This window comes from Triticum urartu, chromosome 5A (assembly GCF_056163025.1).
Source record: "Triticum urartu cultivar PI428250 chromosome 5A, HENAU_Tu73, whole genome shotgun sequence".
In the NCBI taxonomy this organism is placed as follows: Eukaryota; Viridiplantae; Streptophyta; class Magnoliopsida; order Poales; family Poaceae; genus Triticum; species Triticum urartu.
The window spans coordinates 651,504,834-651,531,595 of NC_141877.1; the positions used below are offsets into that span (position 1 = coordinate 651,504,834).

Consider the following 26,762-nt stretch of genomic DNA (forward strand, 5'->3'; position numbering starts at 1 on the left):
CCCATATAGGCCAAGGCGCACCCCCTACAGCCCAGGTGGACCCCCGGGGCAGGTGGCCCCACCCGGTGGACCCCCGGGACCCTTCCGGTGGTCCCGGTACAATACCGGTGACCCCGAAACTTGTCCCGATGGCCGAAATAGCACTTCCTATATATAATTCTTTACCTCCGGACCATTCCGGAACTCCTCTGACGTCCGGGATCTCATCCGGGACTCCGAACAACTTTCGGGTTACCGCATACTAATATCTCTATAACCCTAGCGTCACCGAACCTTAAGTGTGTAGACCCTACGGGTTCGGGAGACATGTAGACATGACCGAGACGACTCTCCGGTCAATAACCAACAGCGGGATCTGGATACCCATGTTGGCTCCCACATGTTCCACGATGATCTCATCGGATGAACCACGATGTCAAGAACTTAATCAATCCCGTATACAATTCCCTTTGTCTATCGGTACGACACTTGCCCGAGATTCGATCGTCGGTATCCCGATACCTTGTTAAATCTCGTTACCGGCAAGTCACTTTACTCGTTTCGTAACACATCATCCCGTGATCAACTCCTTGATCACATTGTGCACATTATGATGATGTCCTACCGAGTGGGCCCAGAGATACCTCTCCGTTTACACGGAGTGACAAATCCCAGTCTCGATTCATGCCAACCCAACAGACACTTTCAGAGATACCTGTAGTGTACCTTTATAGCCACCCAGTTACGTTGTGACGTTTGGCACACCCAAAGCACTCCTACGGTATCCGGGAGTTGCACAATCTCATGGTCTAAGGAAATGATACTTGACATTAGAAAATCTTTAGCATACGAACTACATGATCTTGTGCTAGGCTTAGGATTGGGTCTTGTCCATCACATCATTCTCCTAATGATGTGATCCCGTTATCAATGACATCCAATGTCCATGGTCAGGAAACCGTAACCATCTATTGATCAACGAGCTAGTCAACTAGAGGCTTACTAGGGACATGGTGTTGTCTATGTATCCACACATGTATCTGAGTTTCCTATCAATACAATTATAGCATGGATAATAAACGATTATCATGAACAAGGAAATATAATAATAACTAATTTATTATTGCCTCTAGGGCATATTTCCAACATGCTCCAGTTGCGGATCGAGCGTGGGTTTACAAGTCTGACAAGTACGAGCCCAATTACGAGTCAAGAGTGGACTTGCAAATGAGACAACTACGAAACTATGAGCCTAGTTACGAGTCTAGGGTCAACTTGCAACTAGGATGAGACAAACTACATGCCCGGTTTGCATGCCAATGATGGACCTGCAACTGAGATGAAAAACAAAAACACATGCTCCATTTGCGAGTCAAGGGTGAACTTGCACTTGGGACAACTATGAAACTACGAGCCTAGTTGCGAGTCAATGGTCGACTTGTAACTAGGATGAAACAAACTACATGCCAGTTGTATGTTAAGGATGTACCTATAACTGATGAAAATAAAACACAGGCAAAATAAACAGGGTCAAATATCGGTCAGTGAGAAGATGGGGGATAAGCTTCATAGTCGAGCCCCCCAAATGACAAGGTATATAGGCCCCTTTGAAAAATAAACGCGAGAACATGACGACACAAAACAAATGGGACAAGAGGGCGCGTGACAAAAAAGAACAAGCTGACACGGACATATATGATTCAATTTGTTCGAACATTAAATTTAGATGAGCTAAATTTTATCTAGATAAGATTTAGCAAATCTGGAAACGAAAAAACTAATTACACTCCACTCTAGCTACACGGTCAAACCAAAAATAAAAGAAAACATAGAATGAAAAGACATATGTCCCTACACAAAAAAACAAAGCCCACAAAAAAACCAATACACAAAACATAATAACGGTTCACTAGAAAAATGTCATATCGGCTCTCACTGCTTCACGCGAGACAAACCAAAAAAACACGATGCAAGGACGACGAGCATGACTCGGAAGTATGTGTATCTGACGTATATGATTTAGATGAAATATTGTTAACTTTCATTTAGATGATAATTAGCAAATCAATCCGAAACGGCACCTCTGACTACCCGGCAAAAAAGGGCCCAACAAAGGACACACGCGCAGACTGGTTGACAAGTAGACACCAAACACATATTCGACACAGAGCGCGCATGACAAAATAACCCACAATCAAGATTTGCACGACATTTATAGCGAACATATGACAAAGTAAAAACAAGTTCATGAATTTAAACGAATAAATAAAGAATAAAGGGGAAAAGAAAAATGAAAAATAGAAATAGAAAATATAAATAAAAACAAAACCAAAAAAATCATGAATATAAAATAGTTTATAATTTAAAACAAATAATAAAACAAAAAAAGAAAACAAAAAGGAAAATAAAACGAAAACAAACAAGAAAACAAATACTAGGTATCAAATAAGAGTGTAGACAAATGAGAAGAACTAGGACTGAGTGTAGCACAGACTTGTGAAAGAGATTAAAAAAAAGGCAATCAACCTCGCAGTAGCAACGACCTTGAATAGCATGGACTTGGAAAAACCAACAGCGCCCGACCTTGCACCAGCAAGGACCTGGACAGAGGCAACGCCTGAGACAACGCGCCGCCGAGCGAGCGCAACAGCTAGATCATGGCGTTTTGCATGAATATGAAAAACATGTAATCTAACGGCTCTAGATTTAGATGTAAGATGGCTATTTCACATCTAGATGTAAAATAGCAAACTTGAACTTGATAATATGAAGTGCTCTCACTCCACGTATCTAAAACCGATTTCGTAACCGAGTCATCCACATAACATATCGGAACCAACAACCAGTGCAGCCTACCTAAAGCACACACCACATGCACACGTCCTAGAAGCCGCCATCATCATCGGACCATTGATCCATCTTCAGAAGAGAGATCTGCATCATCCCTGCCAGGCCGGACATCCGTTGACGCCACCACGGCATCCAAGGGCGCCACCGCCCTGCGCTCGTTTGTCCAGACGCTAAGAATCAGGAAGATTTATCATGCGTAGCACCTGCCAACCAGGCATGACTCAGTGTAGCACCTGTCGGCTAAGCATGACATGACAGCTCCACCGAAGCTCTGTGCAAGACGAAGCCGCTCCACCTCCTGCCTCTGTCTTCCAGCGCTGCTCCACAAACGATGTTCCCAAAAAAGAAAAGTCACCGTAGTACCGCCATCGTCCGATCTGGAAGACCAGATCCTAGAGTTTCCCCCTAAGCAGCACGAGTGGGTCAACATAAGTTACACGACGATGCCTTCATTAAGGTAACGACGCAAAACGCCGCCATCGCCTGCTATCGGCTCGGTTTTCACGGGCAACTCTGTCTCCCCAACTCGCAGCCGGGACTAGACGATGGATCTGAAAATCCGACCACCCAGCCTCAGGTCGACCATCTCCAGCGAAGGAGGTGGCCACCACCGCCACGCCCAGGGCCGGAGCCCTCGACGTCCTCGAGTTGTAAGTCCATCCCAGGGACATCAAGCCATTGACGGGATGGTACATGAGATCAGCAAGTGCGGCCCGCCGAAGCCCATCTAGGCCCAGATCGGGTGCCCAAGCCGCCGTCGCTGGACCTGTCGTCGTCCGCTGCCGCCTGCCTGGCCGCCGCCGCACCACACCCCCGGCCGCAACCGCCTCTCACCACGTTGCCGCCTCGCACCGCCACCGAAGGGAGGTCGTCGCTTCTCCGCAAACCGGATCAGGGGATGCGCCTCCGCACGGGTGGATGCCCCGCCCCTTCCAGACCCAATGCTGGGAGGAGGAGAGCACCTCCGCCACCGCTGTTGGCCGGCCAGGCTGCGCCTGGCGGCTTCCTCCAACGGTGACGGAGGGAGGAATCAGGGGAAGGGCGCCCCGACGGCTTGGTACGGCAGCTCCGCCCGAGCCGCCCAAGCGGGGGACGATGCGGGGGCGATCCGAAATTAGCGGAGGCTTGCTTATTCTAAGTCAAGCACTGAGTAACTACACCCTTAAAATTGCGGAGGATTTTACTTCCCCGGCCTCTGCACCAATTAGGGATGGATATGGCCTTTTAAGTATGAGTACTAGGATTTTTTATCTCTACTATGCACCGAGCCTAGTTCTCAATGATAAAACTTGAAAATTAAGTAGTTTCACGTAACCGTGCCGTATCTGTGCAGGGAAATTAGATTGGAATCACATTTCAGCCGACCGCGGCCTCGCCTAGTAAATATCAGTTGCACCATCATGAGTATAAAAACACTGCAAGATTATTAACAAATAGCAACCCCGCCATTATGAAAACTTTTTTCATTCTATTTCTTATCCAAATTGCTCTCCTTTGTGGCCTTTGATTGAAATGATTGCAAGGTGCCAATGATCGATTCATTGGTGATGTGAAGGACTGCCGTGACATGCACATAACCAACCAAGTATGTGTTTGGGAGACGGAACTGTTATTTCTCAAAAACAAAACTTGCCGGGTTTGTTCCTATGATTCTTGGTTTATACATTTTGTTGGCTATGTGCATCGTTGATGCATAGAGCGAGGACTTGTTGAGCTCTGTTGTGGTTGTTTTGCCTTGATATTTAGTTTTAAGAAACATCAATACAATCATTTGTTTTTCAAAATGTAAAACCACTCTTGCTGATTTCTATAAAGGAAGAGGAAAAATGGCTATCCCGGTAACGCTAAATATAAGCTAGGGCAAACACATATACACAGTTGACAAAGCGACAACATCGGTAACAAGATAAGCGATGAGATTCCAGCGATCCATAGATCAGCAAGCTGTGGTGCGACGTCGTACGCTGGCAGATGCGGTGCCTGGACCTGTCGCCCATGGTTAGCTACGAGACAGGCACATGCATCCCAGCGGTTCCTGTACTCATGTCCCTACCAATTATAGCCGGTCCTATAACATAATAATAAGAATAATAGAGCATATGAAGTCTGCTGGGATGTTGACCTGTAAACGCATGCCAGAAGTGGAATACTCCTTCAAAAAAAAAGAAGTGGAATACTCCTTGGCCTGTTCGGGGGCCGGTGATGGTTGGATGCATGTCGAAGCTACACGTACCATGGGCCAAGCGTGGCTGCTTGCTGTGTGCTGCCTCTCACCGGATCAGCTGCTGCTAGAGTGAACGCTCATTGGGCCAAGCGTAAGCAATAGGCCAAAGTGGGAGGGAGGCCTGGTTGGGAGGCATTGCATATGTCCAAGGTTTAATTTTGCATGTCTCACAACTTGCACACAGTACGACAGAGACCTCACGCTTCAAATCATACCACATGATGTCTCCCCACAGATATTGATTTGGCTTCCAGCAGATCCAACCGGGGCATATTATGATTAGACACATTAACCTCATGTAATCATTTTTTTGCGGGTGACTCATTTAATCATATTGAAACGGAGAACCTATGCGGTACCTTTCCCGTTTCATAATTTAGCGGTTATAGATTTTTAGAAAAATCTCCTCTGTAACTTTTTTATCATACATTTTTAGAGACCATGATAGTGTTAAAAATTGTCTTATACTCCCTCCGTCCAGAAATAATTGTCATCAAAATGAATAAAAGGGATGTATCTAGATTTATATTAGTTCTAGGTAATTTCATTTTTGTCCATTTTGATGACAAGTATTTTCGGATGGAGGAAGTATTAAATTACATAGGGAGCACTACTTCACAAACTTTGACCAATTTTTTAAACAAATATAACCACAATCATATATTTTTATGTCATATTAAATTCATATTTTTATGTTAATATTTTTCTCAATATATTTTGTCAAAGTCGACAATGTTAGTCTTTAAAAGAAATACATGCACTAAATGGAGTCATCTAGCAACGAGGGAGGAGTGGATCTACATACCCTTGTAGATCGCGCGCGGAAGCGTTCAAGAGAACGGGGTTGATGGAGTCGTACTTGTCGTGATCCAAATCAGCGATGATCCTAGCGCCGAACGGACGGCACCTCCGCGTTCAACACACGTACGGAGCAGCGACGTCTCCTCCTTCTTGATCCAGCAAGGGGGGAGGAGAGGTTGATGGAGATCCAACAGCACGACGACGTGGTGGTGGAAGTAGCGGGATTTCAACAGGGCTTCGCCAAGCGCTACGGGAGGAGGGAGATGTGTCATGGGAGGGAGAGGGAGGCGCCAGGGCTTAGGGTTGGTGCTACCCTCCCTTCCCCCCACTATATATAGGGCCAAGGGAGAGGGGGGGGGGGCGCAGCCTTGGCCCTTCCTCCAAGGAAGGGTGCGGCCAAGGGAGGAGTCCCTCCTCCGCAAGGCACCTCGGAGGTGCCTTCCCCCTTTAGGACTCTTCCTTTCCCTCTTCTCTTGGCGCATGGGCCTCTTGGGGCTGGTGCCCTTGGCCCATATAGGCAAGGCGCACCCCCTACAGCCCAGGTGGCCCCCTGGGGCAGGTGGCCCCACCCTGTGGACCCCCGAGACCCTTCCGGTGGTCCCGGTACAATACCGGTGACCCCGAAACTTGTCCCGATGGCCGAAATAGCACTTTCTATATATAATTCTTTACCTCCGGACCATTCCGGAACTCCTCGTGACGTCCGGGATCTCATCCGGGACTCCGAACAACTTTCGGGTTACTGCATACTAATATCTCTATAACCCTAGCGTCACCGAACCTTAAGTGTGTAGACCCTACGGGTTCGGGAGACATGTAGACATGACCGAGACGACTCTCCGGTCAATAACCAACAGCGGGATCTGGATACCCATGTTGGCTCCCACATGTTCCACGATGATCTCATCGGATGAACCACGATGTCAAGGACTTAATCAATCCCGTATACAATTCCCTTTGTCTATCGGTACGACACTTGTCCGAGATTCGATCGTCGGTATCCCGATACCTTGTTCAATCTCGTTACCGGCAAGTCTCTTTACTCGTTTCGTAACACATCATCCCGTGATCAACTCCTTGATCACATTGTGCACATTATGATGATGTCCTACCGAGTGGGCCCAGAGATACCTCTCCGTTTACACGGAGTGACAAATCCCAATCTCGATTCGTGCCAACCCAACAGACACTTTCGGAGATACCTGTAGTGTACCTTTATAGCCACCCAGTTACGTTGTGACGTTTGGCACACCCAAAGCACTCCTACGGTATCCGGGAGTTGCACAATCTCATGGTCTAAGGAAATGATACTTGACATTAGAAAATCTTTAGCATACGAACTACATGATCTTGTGCTAGGCTTAGGATTGGGTCTTGTCCATCACATCATTCTCCTAATGATGTGATCCCGTTATCAATGACATCCAATGTCCATGGTCAGGAAACCGTAACCATCTATTGATCAACGAGCTAGTCAACTAGAGGCTTACTAGGGACATGGTGTTGTCTATGTATCCACACATGTATCTGAGTTTCCTATCAATACAATTATAGCATGGATAATAAACGATTATCATGAACAGGGAAATATAATAATAACTAATTTATTATTGCCTCTAGGGCATATTTCCAACATGCTCCAGTTGCGGATCGAGCGTGGGCTTACAAGTCTGACAAGTACGAGCCCAATTACGAGTCAAGAGTGGACTTGCAAATGAGACAACTACGAAACTATGAGCCTAGTTACGAGTCTAGGGTCAACTTGCAACTAGGATGAGACAAACTACATGCCCGGTTTGCATGCCAATGATGGACCTGCAACTGAGATGAAAAACAAAAACACATGCTCCATTTGCGAGTCAAGGGTGAACTTGCACTTGGGACAACTATGAAACTACGAGCCTAGTTGCGAGTCAATGGTCGACTTGTAACTAGGATGAGACAAACTACATGCCAGTTGTATGTTAAGGATGTACCTATAACTGATGAAAATAAAACACAGGCAAAATAACCAGGGTCAAATATCGGTCAGTGAGAAGATGGGGGATAAGCTTCATAGTCGAGCCCCCCAAATGACAAGGTATATAGGCCCCTTTGAAAAATAAACGCGAGAACATGACGACACAAAACAAATGGGACAAGAGGGCGCGTGACAAAAAAGAACAAGCTGACACGGACATATATGATTCAATTTGTTCGAACATTAAATTTAGATGAGCTAAATTTTATCTAGATAAGATTTAGCAAATCTGGAAACGAAAAAACTAATTACACTCCACTCTAGCTACACGGTCAAACCAAAAATAAAAGAAAACATAGAATGAAAAGACATATGTCCCTACACAAAAAAACAAAGCCCACAAAAAAAACCAATACACAAAACATAATAACGGTTCACTAGAAAAATGTCATATCGGCTCTCACTGCTTCACAAGAGACAAACCAAAAAAACACGATGCAAGGACGACGAGCATGACTCGGAAGTATGTGTATCTGACGTATATGATTTAGATGAAACATTGTTAACTTTCATTTAGATGACAATTAGCAAATCAATCCGAAACGGGACCTCTGACTACGCGGCAAAAAAGGGCCCAACAAAGGACACACGCGCGGACTGGTTGACATGTAGACACCAAATACATATTCGACACAGAGCGCGCATGACAAAATAACCCACAATCAAAATTTGCACGACATTTATAGCGAACATATGACAAAGTAAAAGCAAGTTCATGAATTTAAACGAATAAATAAAGAATAAAGGGGAAAAGAAAAATGAAAAATAGAAATAGAAAATATAAATAAAAACAAAACCAAAAAAATCATGAATATAAAATAGTTTATAATTTAAAACAAATAATAAAACAAAAAAAGAAAACAAAAAGGAAAATAAAACGAAAACAAACAAGAAAACAAATACTAGGTATCAAATAAGAGTGTAGACAAATGAGAAGAACTAGGACTGAGTGTAGCACAGACTTGTGAAAGAGATTAAAAAAAAAGCAATCAACCTCGCAGTAGCAACGACCTTGAATAGCATGGACTTGGAAAAACCAACAGCGCCCGACCTTGCACCAGCAAGGACCTGGACAGAGGCAACGCCTGAGACAACGCGCCGCCGAGCGAGCGCAACAGCTAGATCATGGCGTTTTGCATGAATATGAAAAACATGTAATCTAACGGCTCTAGATTTAGATGTAAGATGGCTATTTCACATCTAGATGTAAAATAGCAAACTTGAACTTGATAATATGAAGTGCTCTCACTCCACGTATCTAAAACCGATTTCATAACCGAGTCATCCACATAACATATCGGAACCAACAACCAGTGCAGCCTACCTAAAGCACACACCACATGCACACGTCCTAGAAGCCGCCATCATCATCGGACCATTGATCCATCTTCAGAAGAGAGATCTGCATCATCCCTGCCAGGCCGGACATCCGTTGACGCCACCACGGCATCCAAGGGCGCCACCGCCCTGCGCTCGTTTGTCCAGACGCTAAGAATCAGGAAGATTTATCATGCGTAGCACCTGCCAACCAGGCATGACTCAGTGTAGCACCTGTCGGCTAAGCATAACATGACAGCTCCACCAAAGCTCTGTGCAAGACGAAGCCGCTCCGCCTCCTGCCTCTGTCTTCCAGCGCTGCTCCACAAACGATGTTCCCAAAAAAGAAACGTCACCGTAGTACCAACATCGTCCGATCTGGAAGACCAGATCCTAGAGTTTCCCCCTAAGCAGCACGAGTGGGTCAACATAAGTTACACGACGATGCCTTCATCAAGGTAACGACGCAAAACGCCGCCATCGCCTACTATCGGCTCGGTTTTCACGGGCAACTCTGTCTCCCCAACTCGCAGCCGGGACTAGACGATGGATCTAAAAATCCGACCACCCAGCCTCAGGGCCGGAGCCCTCGACGTCCTCGAGTTGCAAGTCCATCCTAGGGACAGCAAGCCGTTGACGGGATGGTACACGAGATCAACAAGTGCGGCCCGCAGAAGCCCATCTAGGCCCAGATCGGGTGCCCAAGCCGCAACCGCCTCTCACCATGTTGCCGCCTCACACCACCACCGAAGGGAGGTCGTCGCTCCGCCGCAAACTGGATCAGGGGATGCGCCTCCGCACGGGTGGATGCCCCGCCCCATCCAGACCCAATGCTGGGAGGAGGAGAGCACCTCCGCCACCGCTGTTGGCCGGCCAGGCTGCGCCTGGCGGCTTCCTCCAACAGTGACGGAGGGAGGAATTAGGGGAAGGGCGCCCCGATGGCTTGGTACGGCAGCTCCGCCCGAGTCGCCCAAGCGGGGGACGGCGCGGGGGTGATCCGAAATTAGCGGAGGCTTGCTTATTCTAAGTCAATTACTGAGTAACTAAACCCTTAAAATTGGGGGAGGATTTTACTTCCCCGGCCTCTGCACCAACTAGGGATGCATATGGCCTTTTAAGTATGAGTATTGGGATTTTTTTTTATCTCAGTTATGCACCGAGCCTAGTCCTCAATGATAAAACTTGAAAATTAAGTAGTTCCACGTAACCGTGCCGTATCTGTGCAGGGAAATTAGATTGGAATCACATTTCAGCCGACCACGGCATCGCCTAGTAAATATCTGTTGCACCATCATGAGTATAAAAACACTGCAAGATTATTAACAAATAGCAACCCCGCCATTATGAAAACTTTTTTCATTCTATTTCCTATCCAAATTGCTCTCCATTTGTGCTCTTTGATTGAAATGATTGCAAGGTGCCAATGATCGATTCATTGGTGATGTGAAGGACTGCCGTGACATGCACATAACCACCCAAGCATGTGTTTCGGAGACGGAGCTGTTATTTCTCAAAAACAAATCTTGCCGGGTTTGTTCCTATGATTCTTGGTTTATACATTTTGTTGGCTATGTGCATCGTTGATGCATAGAGCGAGGACTTGTTGAGCTCTGTTGTGGTTGTTTTGCCTTGATGTTTAGTTTTAGGAGACATCAATACAATCATTTGTTTTTCAAAATGTAAAACCACTCTTGCTGATTTCTGTAAAGGAAGAGGAAAAATGGCTATCCCGGTAACGCCAAATATAAGCCAGGACAAACATATATGCACACTTGACAAAGCGACAACATCGGCAACAAGATAAGCGATGAGATTCCAGCGATCCATAGATCAGCAAGCTGTGGTGCGACGTCGTACGCTGGCAGATGCGGTGCCTGGACCTGTCGCCCATGGTTAGCTACGAGACAGGCACATGCATCCCAGCGGTTCCTGTACTCATGTCCCTACCAATTATAGCCGGTCCTATAACATAATAATAAGAATAATAGAGCATATGAAGTCTGCTGGGATGTTGACTTGTAAACGCATGCCAGAAGTGGAATACTCCTTGGCCTGTTCGGGGGCCGGTGATGGTTGGATGCATGTCGAAGCTACACGTACCATGGGCCAAGCGTGGCTGCTTGCTGTGTGCTGCCTCTCACCGGATCAGCTGCTGCTAGAGTGAACGCTCATTGGGCCAAGCGTAAGCAATAGGCCAAAGTGGGAGGGGGGCCTGGTTGGGAGGCATTGCATATGTCCAAGGTTTAATTTTGCATGTCTCACAACTTGCACACAGTACGACAGAGACCTCACGCTTCAAATCATACCACATGATCTCTCCCCACAGATATTGATTTGGCTTCCAGCAGATCCAACCGGGGCATATTATGATTAGACACATTAACCTCATGTAATCATTTTTTTGCGGGTGACTCATTTAATCATATTGAAACGGAGAACCTATGCGGTACCTTTCCCGTTTCATAATGTAGCGGTTATAGATTTTTAGAAAAATCTTTTCTGTAACTTCTTTATCATACATTTTTAGAGACCACGATAGTGTCAAAAATTGTCTTATACTCCCTCCGTCCGGAAATAATTGTCATCAAAATGAATAAAAGGGGATGTATCTAGATGTATATTAGTTCTAGGTACTTTCATTTTTGTCCATTTTGATGACAAGTATTTTCGGATGGAGGAAGTATTAAATTACAGAGGGAGCACTACTTCACAAACTTTGACCAATTTTTTAAACAAATACAACCACAATCATATATTTTTATGTCATATTAAATTCATATTTTTATGTTAATATTTTTCTCAATATATTTTGTCAAAGTCGACAATGTTAGTCTTTAAAAGAAATACATGCACTAAATTATGTCATGGAAGAAGCAGCTAGCAATCGTTCATATTGGCTGCAGGCTTGCAGCTACCATGTCCATGGCAGGGGAAAGGAAGATGGCACTAGCAAGCCAGGCATGCATCCATGGCGCTGGACACCAACTGACTGATCAGACCGCAGCAAGATTACCAAAAAATTAATATAAAACAATCAGACAGCAGCAACGCGTGCATGCATGCAACTGCGCCCGTTACTAATTGAGGAGCAGAGGAAAGCTGAACGGCGGTGGCTCGCCGTCGATCCGTCCCATGCACCCGAGACAGATGAGCAGCAGGCGGCAGTAATGGAGGCGCGGCCGTACACAGCTAGCACTGAAACAGACCTGCACAACTTTCGGAGTGTTAAGAACCACACCCACTACATCTCCAATTGATTACCAAGAGCTCCTTGGCTCCATGCCTCCTTGCCAACCTGACAATCAGCAGTTCTTTTCACGCAGGATTCTATAGAATCAAGATTCTAAATAATTCTTACGGAATCTGCTTCCCATAGAATTTGATGTGTAGTTCTACTTTGAGATTGTAGTTTGAGATTGTGGATTGAATTGTGTGCCGAAATGTCTGTACCGGCCTTTCTGAAACTATTTGATGAATTGTTAATACTTTAGCTTTAGCTGCACTGACTTTCTCAGTTTAAAACATCTAGCCATCAGCATATACAAACCCCTCAAAAATAAATCAATACATACATACATCATCACATACCAAAATTACGAAGCACCAAGTAGCAGTACAAAATTAGCAAGCAAATTGTACGAAATTATCAAGCACCTACTACAAATTCAAACATACATCGATCCATTAGCAGTTCCATTCATTCATCAATCCACCTCTATCCACCTACATATTGACAGAGAAACATGGAAAAATACATAGGAGGCACATATTGACAGAGAAACATGGGAGACTATAGAGGAGGCGGAAGAGAGACGAGGCAGAGAAGAGGAGCTCCCGTCCAGTTGCGTTTGCGTCTACGCAGGGTGGCCTGAGGCGACCAGAGGGTGCCGGGCTGACGGGGCTCCCGTCTAGTGGCGTCGCGAGGAGCGGGGCTGAGGGAGCTCCTGTCCGGCAGTGTCGTGAGGAGCAGGGCTGGCGGAGCTTCCATCCGGTGGTGGCGAGGCGGGCCGTCGTGAGGAGACGAGCCGCCCCAAGGTGAGAGCCGCGTGGAGGTTGGGCGGCCAGAGGTTGGCCAGTGGCGGGCTGGTGGAGCTCCCGTCCGGCGGCGTCGGGCGGAGAAGCGGCTAGCGCTCGTGAGGGATCGAGCGGTTGCTGGGCTGTTCGGTCGTGCAAAAGGGACAGGTCGGTTGTAAATTATCCATCCAATATGGGTATTCTCATATCTTTTCTTTTAACATCACTACAGACACAAGCGCTTATATCATACGCATACACTTACCCATATGAACGCACACACGCACACCCTACCCTTATAAGCACCTCCGAAAGACTGAGCCGGCATATCATTTTGAGATTTACGAAGTCACCGTAGGCGCCTCGTCATCGACGGGAATGTCTTCTACCACTGAATACGCATTGCCGGAAATCCTGAAATAAATTCAGAAATAAATGCGAGCACCAGGATTTGAACTCTGGTGGGTTAAAGATATCACAGTCCCTCTAACCATCTAACCACAGGTTGGTTCGCGGGTATTCTCATATCTGAAACATTTCTTTTGAGGGACTTATCAGAATCCTGAGATTATGTGAAAATCCAAGTTTTTTTAGGATTTTGGATTGCACAAGGATTCTGTAGAATCATTTCAAGATTTTGGAAAGCAAATCGAGTTCTTTTTGCTCAGAATTTTTCATTCCGAGATTCTCCATAATCTGCTCAAAAGAACTACACGGACGAAGGAAGTTCACAGTTAGCGACCAATGGTTAATAGCATCCATCAAAATTTAATCAGGTCTATACAAATTGAATTATTTTTCTGCTGGAGTATACAATACTCCCTCCATACATAATCCCTCCTTTCAAGTTTAAAATGTCTCGGCTTATTCCTAGATCACCAATTTGACCAATGGAATGCAAAATGTATATTAGAAAGTTATAGCAATAGAAAATACAATAATTGAATTTTCTAATGCCACGTTTTTTGGTTTATAATTCATATTAGGTTTGCTATATTGTTGACTTGAGGACATGTGTATGCCTTTTGAACTGAAAATGAGGGAGTATATCACGATGTTGTGGGCAAGCCTTCGGTTCGACTTTTAAAACTTTATTTATGGATATTATCTCAATTATTCTGATTGGAAAATTGATAATCGCATGTGTGTAGATTTGTCTTGAAAAAGAAATCATAGGAGCTTTGAATTCTGCTGGTTATCATGCACGTGTATATAACCCGCAAAAAAACATTGTATATAATATATAGAAAGTGACATCTGAAAGACCATGTTAATACCCACATCCGTCGCCTCCCGTCCCAAGAAAAGTTAGGGTTCCTCTGCCTCCTACTGGCATCGCCGGCGGTCCACCTCACTTCATGTGGCCTTAGGGCCGGGGGCGGGGGGGGGGGGGGGGGGGGGTGGTGGATCCGGTCTCTTGCCAGCGGGAGGGCTCCGTTTTTAGACGTTTCTTTGAGTTTTGATAAAGTTTGTGTCTTGCTTAGGAAGACGGGACGACGTCGATTGGCTCCCTGAAGATGGAAGGTTCTCCCCACCTAGCACCCATCCCGGTGATGCGTCTAGTATCGTCGGTGGGCGCGTGGAGGTATATCTCCGGTGGATCTGTCTTTGGTGGATCTGCTCATATCTGGTCATCGTTCGTCTATGTTCGTGGGTCTTTAGGTTGGACCCTTCCTATCTACGCTGCTCTTCCTCGGAGACGATTCTTGTTCTGGTGCTCTTGTCCTATGGGGCCTGAGCACGATAATTTTTGACTGTCTACTACAGTAAGTTTTGCCCGCTATTGCGAGGGAGGGACGATGATGGCGGTGCGCCTTCGGCTTGCTTCAATGCTTGTAGCCGTCGCTAGATAGTCTACGGACCTGGATGTAAATTTTATTTTATTTTCTATTTTTTTTATACCCTCATGATTGAAAATGAATAGTCTGGAAGTTTTTTTTAAAAAAGACCATGCTAATGTCTAATACGTCACGTATTTGTGACATGTGGAAATTAGCTAACTCATCGTTCTCCCATGCTTTGTCGTTTTGGCTGCAGCTATAGCATCATGGCAGGAGAAAGCGACACACAGTTATAACGAAGGCTGATCTGATATATACTTCCTTCATTTTTAAATATAATTCCTTTAAAACAACACACAAATATATATAGATATATTTTAAAGTGTAGATTCACTCATTTTGCTTCATACGTAATCCACATTAAAATCTTTAAAAAATTGTGTCATGGCATCATGCTGGTTCATGGCATCATGCATAGCTGCAGTGTGTTTAAACTGTTTCCATACCGATACAAAAGGTGTCGGGAATCATCCACAGAACAACGACAACCAATAATCGGCACCGCTGTGGCATTTGTACAGTGGCGGAGGCACGGTTGAAGCAAACTTCACGCCAAAATAATGTGGCACTCGTCTCCGCGCTTTGGCCTCCAGCTTTATCACCCCTCCAAGCTAAAACCTACGGGCTTCTTCTAACTACAAAGTTAGCAGACCTTCTTCAGGTTTAGAACCCACATTTTTATACCGACTGCTCGATGTTAGCTCCGGCGGCAGCGTCACCAACGTTGCTTGCTGCTCCAGGACACCGGGAGAACAACCTCTTCTTGCAATGATTCAAACCACTTCCTCTTTCAATTGCGATAAGATCGCTCACATTAGCAGATGCAACAATGTAAAAGCTGATCATCAGGCTCATTATCTCTTCGTATCCAGAATAGATCCTTAGTTGTTCGCTGCTTATGTACACAAGCAGGTCAATGTCCTGACAAGGACATCCTTTCTATTTCTAGCGTGATTCTTTCACGCTTTTTTTTCCCTGTAGAATGCACCTAAACTGAATATAGTCTTTATGTTCAAAAATAATAATAATGTGGCACCATGAACCAGCATGGTCGATTAAGTCGAAAATACCTCATAGCATTACTGAAAAATGCCCTACACGAGAATATGCAAAATATGCTCAATTGTTCAATAAATCAAAATTTTACTAAAAATAATAATACGGAGGTACAAAAGAGTACCAAAGTCATTTGTTTACTTAGTCTATGCCGTCAGACCGGTTTGTGTCCCAAACCCAGTATGTGACTTGGTTGGGGCCTCTGGCTTTAGTTGTTAGGCATTTGTGCGATGTTTGTAGTTTTTTTGAAGGGTTATACGATGTCTGTATAGTATTAGAATCGGACTATCGGCAACACTTCTTCATGTGGATAGGAGTAGCAACGGATGTTGCTAAGATGGTGGCTTCAGACTACCTGATGTACTACTTTGTAAGGTCTTCGTGAATAATCAGTAAAATGGCTGCATGCATCGCCCAGATGCAGAGGCTGGGGGTATCCTCCTTTTCTGAGAAAAACTTAATCTGTGCCGCCCATTGAGGGAGTCGTGGATTAAGGGGTCCTCGGGTGGCCGGATTACTCGTTATGGGCCGGACTGGTGGGCCATGAAGATCACTACAGAAGATTATCTCCCGTATCCGGATAGGACTCCTATATGTGTAGAATGGCAAGTTTAAAGTTCGGGTGTAATGTTTCCTTTCTCTGCAAGATGATTATGTACAACCCTAGGCCCCTCTGGTGCATATATAAACCAGAGGGTTTAGTTCGTAGAGGCAGAATCACAATTACCGTAGGCTAGGCTTCTAGAGTTTAGCCACATCGATCTCGAGGTAGATCAACTCTTGTAATCCTCATATTCATCAAGATCAATCTAGCAGAAAGTAGGGTATTACCTCCATTAAGAGGGCCCGAACCTGGGTAAACATCGTGTTCTTGTTTTCCCCTGTTACCATCGATCCTCAGATACACACTTCGGGACCCCCTACCCGAGATCCGCCGGTTTTGACACCGATATTGGTGCTTTCATTGAGTTCCACTGTGTTGTCGACAGAAGGATTGATGGCTCACTTCGTCATCAGTGACAACACCACCGCCGTGGAGATCTTCCTCCCTGGTCAGCTTTTCGTGCTTGGCGGTTTCATGCTACGTGCCAATTCGGATGGCCACCTTGAGGAGGTTGACAGCTACACCCCCTGGTCATCAAATTAGGTTTGGAAGTCTGAATTACGTCGCCGACGTCCGAGGAGATTTGATCTTCAAAGGATTCGCACCCTCGCCCGTCGCTCCCTGCCTACACAGTAAAGACATCCCAGATCTATCACCCGATCCCGTCCAGGGGTCACCATCCGTGTCTGCTCTGGCCCTAGATCCGGAGCAGCTCAATTCATCCGAAGACGGGAGGATAAACCCCGCCGGACTCTCCCCCTACATGGAATTTTTAACCAATGGCTCAACGGCAATCGTGCCGCTCACAAACCCAGAATAGAACGGGACTCTCCCCGCCGCTGGGAAGCCAGACTCGTTTCCGATTACGAGCTCCGAACTCACGGAATCTATGCATAGGGGTTGGCACACGTTTTTGTCTTGACTCTCCGGTAGAAACTTTGGGGCACTCTTGGAAGTTCTTTGTGTTGGTTGAATAGATGAATCTGAGATTGTGTGATGCATATCGTATAATCATATCCGCGGATACTTGAGGTGACATTGGAGTATCTACGTGGCATTAGGGTTTTGGTTGATTTGTGTCTTAACGTGTTATTCTAGTACGAATTATAGGATAGATTGAACGCAAAGAATAGCTTTGTGTTATTTTACTACGGACTCGTGAATAGATCGATCAGAAAGAATAACTTTGAGGTGGTTTCGTACCCTACAATAATCTCCTTGTTTGTTCTCCGCTATTAGTGACTTTGGACTGACTCTTTGTTGTATGTTGAGGGATAGTTATATGATCCAATTATGTTATTATTGTTGAGAGAACTTGCACTAGTGAAAATATGAACCCTAGGCCTTGTTTCCTTGCATTGCAATACCGTTCAAGCTCACTTTTACCACTTGCTACCTTGCTGTTTCTATATTTTCAGATTACAAAAACCTATATCTACCATCCATATTGCACTTGTATCACCATCGTTTCGCTGAACTAGTGCACATATACAATTTACCATTGTATTGGGTGTGTTGGGGACACAAGAGACTCTTTGTTATTTGGTTGCAGGGTTGCTTGAGAGAGACCATCTTCATCCTACGCCTCCCACAGATTGATAAACCTTAGGTCATCCACTTGAGGGAAATTTGCTACTGTCCTACAAACCTCTGCACTTGGAGGCCCAACAACGTCTACAAGAATAAGGTTGTGTAGTAGACATCAACAACTAGTCACTATACCTGGCCAGGCGATGGTGCACACCGTAATATCGAGTGGGTTCATGTGACAGCCTGGATTTGCCTTTTCTCTTTCTCCGGACTTTATTTGCATTTGCTTTGGATTTGGAGTTTTGAATCAATTCAAATGGACTTGAACATTTGGGCCTACCCTTGATTTTCACCCAAGTGACCCATCCACCTCTAGCTCACCTTTCCTTCTCTGAAAAACTCCAACAAAAGCCCAAGTGATTTTTTTCATAAAAGAAAAATATTCATTTTCTTCCCTGAAAATCACTTCAGAGAAGTATGCTCGAAAGCAACTCCTAGATTTCTTGCTCCAAAAATCCTGAATAAAGTCAAAAATATTCTTTGAACCCTAGGGCACCTTCTTGAGCAAAAATATTGCATAACTTTTTGTAATATGTTTGCTACAGAAAATCATTTCTGTTTTGGACAGAATGATCACTTTGCACAGCAAGTATATTTTTGCTTGATCTTTTGGGGCTGATCTTTTCTGAGCTTGATTACCCTCCTGAGAGATTGCTAACCCCAAAGCACAGCCTTTAGTTCTCACTAATTTTTTCTCAGTGAAGCTCACAAGTTTCTGTCCAGAAACTTGCCAGGAAGAAAGCCACTCCCACAGTTCACCTGTTACCCAGCTAACCATGCAAAACAACCAAAACCACTACAGACTAACTACCAGGCATGGCGTTTGTGCTTAGCTCAGCCTGATGCCAAAGTTCACGCAGTGACCACGAGCGTCCAAGGGGGGTGGCATGCAGCCGGCGCGCTCTGCGGTGCGCCAGCGTCTTTGTTTCGCGCGTGCTCACTGCCCCGACCGCCGCACCTTGCCAAATCGCGCCCCGATCCTCGTTTGCACCTCCATAACTCCACCCTGGCGCTCACCGACGCCGGAGCTCGCCGCAACGAGCACGTGCACGACGCGGCCAAGGCAACAATGCGCCCGTGCCCCTGTGCTCGTCGTGTACCGCGCTCCTATGCTCATCGTAGCTCGTCTACAGCCCTCGCGTGATCTCCAGCGTCTTCTCCCCCTCTCACTGATGCCATTCGTCGCCGGGCGACACTCCAGAGAGCTCCGGCGAGCTCTCGATCCCCGCCTCAGCCTCGCCTATAAATAGAGCTCCCCTGAGCTCGTTTCTCTCCGCACACACACTCAGCACACCTCCACACCACCGTAGGAAGCCGCAGCCCGGCCGGGCAGGCCTCTGGCCACCGTCCCCGTCCAAAGCTCGCCGGCGATCCCCGTCCTCTGCCCCCTCCCTGTCCAGATCCACTCGAGCTCCACTGACCACTCTCTCGTGTTCGTGGTGGCCCACCGGTGCGTGCTGGTGTTGTTGGAGCTGCTGGACTAGCCCTGTTTCGCCGAAACCCCCATCTCCGACGAGCTCCGCCCGCTGCCGCCGCTAGAGAGCTCCGTTCCGACCCCGTCCGGCCACCCTAGCCACGCTACAGGTACGGGCAGGTGCGCCTGGATCTCCTCTACAACCCTATCGTCTTAGATCTCGTCGCCAGGCACTCCTCGCCGGAGAAAGCATCGTCGCCGCGCCGCCCGCCTCTGCTTCTCTTCCCCTCCCCTCTGACCTGACTGCTGGGGCCCGCAGTCAGCCACTCAGGCCGCGGCCGAAGCGGTATGAGTGGTGGCTCCCATGCGGTTTACGCCTTCGACGTCACCCCCCTCTGGTTTTTCTTTTAATTCAAATTTAGTTCAAATTTGACCAGAACTTTGACTAGCTGTAACTTCTATTCTACAAGTCCAAATGAGTTGATTCTTTTTGCATTATGTTCTTATTGGAAAATCCTAGCAGCACACCCAAGATGGGATTTTTCTTTGTTGCCTGGAATTTATGGTAATTTTCTGAAGTATTCTTGATATTTTCTTTTTGTCATTTGATTTATTTTCATAAGGTGATGCTTGTCTTGAAGGCATCCAGGAGGAGTGTGAAGCTCCTCTACACTAAGGCAAGCCACAACAACATTTTGATGGTATCTTTGCAATATCCATGATTTTCCACTTGAATATATGATATTCATTGCATATAGTATTAAAAATAAATAATGATTGTGTTATTTAGTTTGTCATGATCAAGATGCTTAGTTAACAGAAATGAATGCTTGAACTAGTGAGATATAGCTTGAGTAGTTGATCTAAGTAAATTTGTCATGACTATGGCAATATGAGCACCGGTATTATTTTCCTTATATGCATGATGAGTTTCGTATGATAAATGCCAACTAAAAAGTGATTAATCTAGATGACCAGTAAGGACTAGAAATGTTGAAAGATGAGTTTGTGCAAGTAGAACTTTGAATGAGGTTTATCTGTTGTTCCTAAGTGATATGTGATGCATGATATATGGTTGCATAAGCATGGCATATAGTGACTCGAGCATTTTATTTCAAGTTAAACCTGATGATAGTTGAACTTGAACATAAAGTTGGTCGGGTCATAGTGCCACTGAATCGAGCTGACAAGTGCAACCACATTTGCCTTAGTATGGGAAGGCCGTTAGTCATCCTGTTGCCATGCCTTTTGCCGGTGCCTCCAATGACGGAAGGTTATGGGTGTGCGTTACCCTGGCCCGGTAAGCAGACATAACCTTGTGGACCTATTGTTGTTATGGTACCTTGTCCTCGTTTGGGACTGTCTATTTGCCATGACGGTGGTTGTTTTGCCTTTGGTAGGCTCGGTCACCCATGACTAATCTCAGTGGGGAGTTGGTCGAAGTGGCCGTAAGAGTGTCATGGCAATGGGAGAGCTCTGTCGAAATGTTGTTGGTCCACCCGAATGGGAGTGCGAAGCCATGGGTTCCGTGGTGTGGGTAAAGTGTGATACCTCTGCAGAGTGTAATAATCTATCCATAGCCGCGCCCACGGATAAGGACCCAGTTCGTAAGTAAGTCACACCATGGATCAACTTTCATAAATAAATCTTGCACACTAAGTTATTTGCATTGCACTGGTTGGATCATGATGATGTCAGTGAGACTGACTGTTGTGGTATCACTTGTGATCCGGGAGTGATCACTGTTTGGTTACGAGGTAACCAGTTAAACCAAGTATGGTTCCGTTCGTGATTCATCGTGAGCACTGTTCGGTTGCGAGGCAACTTGTTGGTAAGAGAGTCCAAGTGACTCGATGCACAAGTTTGGTTTCACTGCATGAGTAGCATGTTGTTGTTTTCATTTAACTTGATTAAATGTCATGATATTGTTTGTCATTATGGTACTGTTTGCTGTGAGCTTGCAAGTACATTCAATGTACTGACCTGGCATGTTATGCCAGATTTCAGGGAAGTCTAACTGGATTGGAGTGCTGCCGTGTCTAGACCATGTCCACATCGGTGTCCATGTGCTATGGAGTCCCGCTACGTCGTTGTTCTGTTGTCGTGTAGATGTCGTGCTCCAGGCCCCTTTTATGTTCACTAAATAATGTACATATTGTTCGGCCGCACCGAGCATGGCCTCGCAACTTGATGTAATTTCACACTATGCTTCCTCTAGTTTCAATAAAGCGGTGATTTCTGTACCAAGATGTTGTGTGTTTCCAGAAGACATCATCTCTGGGTTGGCAATGAAAGGTAAACCGGTCGCTCTGAGCCGGGTGCCACGGTTCAAAGTATATCTTTCCATTGCAGGAGGGGTAAATACATATCTACCACCACGACACACTTTTCCAGCGTACGTGGAAGTCACCTGTATAATTACCTAGTTGCAAAGTAACATTTGACCAGGAACTCCCTCCACATGCCGGTGATCTCTGACTCCAAAATCATAATACTAGTAAGTACGAGAGTGCTCTTTTGATCCCGAGCACACATGCTCCCTCGTGTACAATAAAATTCAAAGACATAGTAAAATGTCGATTTTTTTTGAATTTTCTTGTGATAAATATTGATGAATATTTCAACTATGTGCAAAATTTTCTGATGAAATGACATTCGTGGAGGCCATGAAAAAAATTGATATTCCCAATGCTTCCAATAATTGTCTTTCCCAAGCATTGTTCTCTTTTTTGCCAGACCTTCATAAATGTCATTGAAATTTTGTACGCGGGTGAAAAATTCATCAATGTTTATCACAAAAAAAATCAGAACTTTTGTTGTTTTTAAATTATTTATTGAATTTTACTATTCATATAGGAGCATATGTGCCCGGGATAAAAACTCTGTCCCGGAACATATGCATCGGTTCTTGGAATTTTTTTTGAGCACGTGCTCCACCCACATTGAGATGCTCACCTCCCCCTCTTGTGAACCATGGCCTCAGCACATGTACAATGCATTAGTCAGGAAAGGCAACTCGGTCCCTTCAGCTCCAATGATGAACTTTGTGATATTTGCCCTTTTTGCTTTTCCATTCGCACTATTCAAATCTTCGCTTTCCTAACACGTTAATGTCATTTCTATTCATAGCGTGCCCAGATCAAGAAAGCAGCTGATGAGACCGAGACTATTCTGGAAACAACCCCAGTTGGGAAAAGCGATGGGGAAGGTGCACTTCGAGCATTCATTAAGGTTCACATCTCCTTCAAACTAGCACTTAACATGTGTTGCTACGTTCGATGTCTCATTCACTTGTACATGTTGCAGCGCCAGGGCCAAAGGTTAAGGCGGCTATCAAACCTTTTCGGTTGTTGTGACCCCGAGTATGTATCACCAGAACGGTCTAGGTCAGCAACACCATTAGATCCCACTTCTGGCCATGGTGATCCTTTGGAGGATGAGGATGTGGGTGTGGTCACCCAAGAGGTATGGCATGAGCATATATTCAATTTTTGATGCATTGCTAACTATATCCTCACACACGGTCTTTCCATATCTTTTGTTTTTGTAATAGGTTGCGGATGATATGACCTTGGGGACCTACCAAGTTCGGTCTGCATACGAGTTAAAGCCTAGGAAGGGAATCAATAAATACACACCTGAAGACTTCACCCAAAGAGGCAAAAGGACGGTCGGCACCTCGCGGATGGTGGCTTTGGATGACTATGTGGATGACGTGGAGGAACCGGAGCCGGAGCGGGTTGCTCTTCCTAGGAAGGCGAAGAAGATAGCCAGCAAGAGGGGGGAGGAGCCAAAAAGCACTCAAGGAACTAGCCATTGTCCTCTATTTGTTATGTAACTGGCCTAGTGGGCGTTTTGCTTATGTCGAACTTGTTATGTTGTTGAACTTGGAGTGGTGGTAGCTCTTAGTAATGTTGAACTTGTTATGTCGTTGAACTTGGAGTGGTGGTAACTCTATGTTGAACTTGAAGTGATTGCATGTCTTGGTAATGTTGGACTTGTTGTGATGGTCACTCTAGGAAATGTTGTCTTTGTTCAACTTAAAGATCGTTACTGTTTATTCTGTGATGCAACTATATGTGCCAGAAAATGACCCAGTTTGAGCGCCAAAAAAACTAAGTGGCGGTGTGGCGCCTAGCGGAGAGGCGCCACACTGTACAGTACAGCACCTAGCATGCAGGCGTTGCACTGTACAGTGCGGCACCTCTCCGCTAGGCGCCACACCAACACTTAGCGAATTTTTGGCCCCAAACTGGAGGCAAACTTTCTGTTGCTCTCTGGATAGCTGTACACACGCGTGCAATGCCTGTGTGTGACGCCTAGCTCGCAGGCGTTGCACGCCTGGGAAGAGCTATCCAGAGAGCAACAAAAGGTTTGCAAGTTACAGACTGGTGCAATGCCTAGCCTGGAGGCGCCACATCGAGCATTGCAGCGCCTAGCTCGGTGTGGCACTTGGACTTAGCGAATTTGTTGGCAAACCTACTATTGTGAAGATAGCATATTCACACATAGTATAGATAGCAAGCAGGCAAACAACTGCGAAGACAACATATGTACAAAGTACTTCATGACACATAATAGTTCATAACACATAGTACTTCAACTTGAGGAGTAGTTCATACAACCAAATCGAGGAGGAAATACATAGTACTTCATGACACATAGTAGTTCGCAACCAAATCGAGGAGGAGTCCAAAATACATAATAGTTCATGACACATAGTAGTTCACAACCAAATCGAAGAGCATAGTTTAGAGGATAACACAGTCATTTTCCACAAGCAAGTTGAAGATGACATAGCTCTTCTTCCTCTTCCTCTTCCTCTTCTTCTTCTTCCTCTCTTCTTCCTCTTCCTCCTCCCTTTTCCTTATGCGGTGAGCCTCCTTAACCACCCTCTCCATGAATATCTTGTTCTCCCTCTCTCTTTTTTCATCTTCAATTGCCCAAAGTTTCAAGGTTCTTTTGTTGTGGCCATGACCTTTGCATTCCCCACAACGAGAGATCTCACGAGGCTCTTGGAATTAGTCGTTGCCCGCTTCGCGGCGGCCACCATGGCCCCATCCGTCCATGTCGCCTCTAAGACGTATTGTCTTTTGTCTACCCCCTTTAACAACCTTCAACTCTGGATCCGGCCATAATTGAATTCCATGGTACTCTGGCCATTGTGATTGGTTGAAGTATGGGTGAAAGCGGGGAGCCCATGTTTTCTTGACCATCCTGATTGAGAACTCCGACTCCCTCACAGTGAGTGGGTGATTGACGCCCACATTCCTAACACGACCAACAATATACAAGTGTGAGCATGGGAGATGAAGCAACAATGGCCTCCCGCAAGAGCAATCACAACATGTTAGCGACACCTTGAAAGTCTGACCTCCATGTTGGCGGCCATCATTTATGGTTTCTCCTGGCTCTTTCACTTTGTACTTCCACTCTTCGTTGTCATATAGTAGCTTCTTGTGAGTCCGCCTTCCGTGATTGAAATTCCAACCATTCATCAACCTTGGGTGGGAACTTGTACTTGCGATCGTTCTCACCCGCTATCCGTGCATCTGTTTCCATCAAGTACTTTAGAAAGTACGCATTCATCTTGTCAAATGTGTATTGAACTATTGCCGTCACGGGTAATTGATACGTCTCCAACGTATCATTAATTTTTGATTGCTCCATGCTATATTATCTACTGTTTTGGACATTATTGGGCTTTATTATCCACTTTTATATTATTTTTGGGACTAACCTATTAACTGGAGGCCCAGCCCAGAATTGCTGTTTTTTTGCCTGTTTTAGGGTTTCAGAGAAAAGGAATATCAAACGGAGTCCAAACGGAATGAAACCTTCGGGAACGTGATTTTCTCATCGAATACAACTCAGGAGACTTAGACCCTACGTCAAGACATGTAACAGGAGGCCATGAGGTAGGGGGCGCGCCTACCCCCCAGGCGCGCCCCCCACCCTCGTGGGCCCCTTGTTGCTCCACCGACGTACTTCTTCCTCCTATATATACCCACGTACCCCCAAACGATCAGATACGGATCCAAAACCCTAATTCCACCGCCGTCACTTTCTGTATCCACGAGATCCCATCTTGGGGCCTGTTCCGGAGCTCCGCCGGAGGGGGCATCGATCACGGAGGGCTTCTACATCAACACCATAGCCCCTCCGATGAAGTGTGAGTAGTTTACCTCAGACCTACGGGTCCATAGTTAGTAGCTAGATGGCTTCTTCTCTCTTTTTGGATCTCGATACAATGTTCTCCCCCTCTCTTGTGGAGATCTATTCGATGTAATCTTCTTTTTGCAGTGTGTTTGTTGAGACCGATGAATTGTGGGTTTATGATCAAGTCTATCTATGAATAATATTTGAATCTTCTCTGAGTTCTTTTATGTATGATTGGTTATCTTTGCAAGTCTCTTCGAATTATCAGTTTGGTTTGGCCTACTAGATTGATCTTTCTTGCAATGGGAGAAGTGCTTAGCTTTGGGTTCAATCTTGCGGTGTCCTTTCCCGGTGACAGTAAGGGCAGCAAGGCACGTATTGTATTGTTGCCATCGAGGATAACAAGATGGGGTTTTCTTCATATTGCATGAGTCTATCCCTCTACATCATGTCATCTTACTTAAGGCGTTACTCTGTTTTTAACTTAATACTCTAGATGCATGCTGGATAGCGGTCGATGAGTGGAGTAATAGTAGTAGATGCAGGCAGGAGTCGGTCTACTTGTCTCGGACGTGATGCCTATATACATGATCATACCTAGATATTCTCATAACTATGCTCAATTCTGTCAATTGCTCAACAGTAATTTGTTCACCCACCGTACACTACTAGGGAAAACCTTATACACAGAATCTTAGCAGCAGCGCGGCTTAAAAACAAACGCTACTGCTAGTTAGCAGTAGCGAGCTTCAGAAAAGAGCGCTACTAATGACTAAGTAGCAGTAGCGCTCTAGGTGAAATAGCGCTACTACTATAATTGCCACGGTGTTGCCCCCAGGCTAGATATAGTAGTAGCGCCCTTCCCATGGACACACTTCTGCTAAAGAACTTAG

General features: G+C 45.6%; 1 protein-coding gene across 1 annotated transcript; it reads left to right on the forward strand.

Moving 5' to 3' along the window:
• Positions 1-22,683: 22,683 nt before the first annotated feature.
• Positions 22,684-23,548, forward strand: LOC147973783 (uncharacterized). The gene is made up of 3 exons (XM_087524785.1): positions 22,684-22,698; positions 22,840-23,175; positions 23,264-23,548. Exons 1-3 carry the CDS (start codon positions 22,684-22,686, stop codon positions 23,546-23,548), a joined length of 636 nt encoding a protein of 211 aa, XP_087380911.1.
• The last annotated feature ends 3,214 nt before the right edge of the window (positions 23,549-26,762 follow it).

Bases quoted from the DNA above. Each gene is read 5' to 3' on its own strand.
- LOC147973783 (XM_087524785.1), top strand. The intron at 23,176-23,263 runs GTATGGCATGAG...TTTTTGTAATAG, and splicing joins TGGGTGTGGTCACCCAAGAG to GTTGCGGATGATATGACCTT.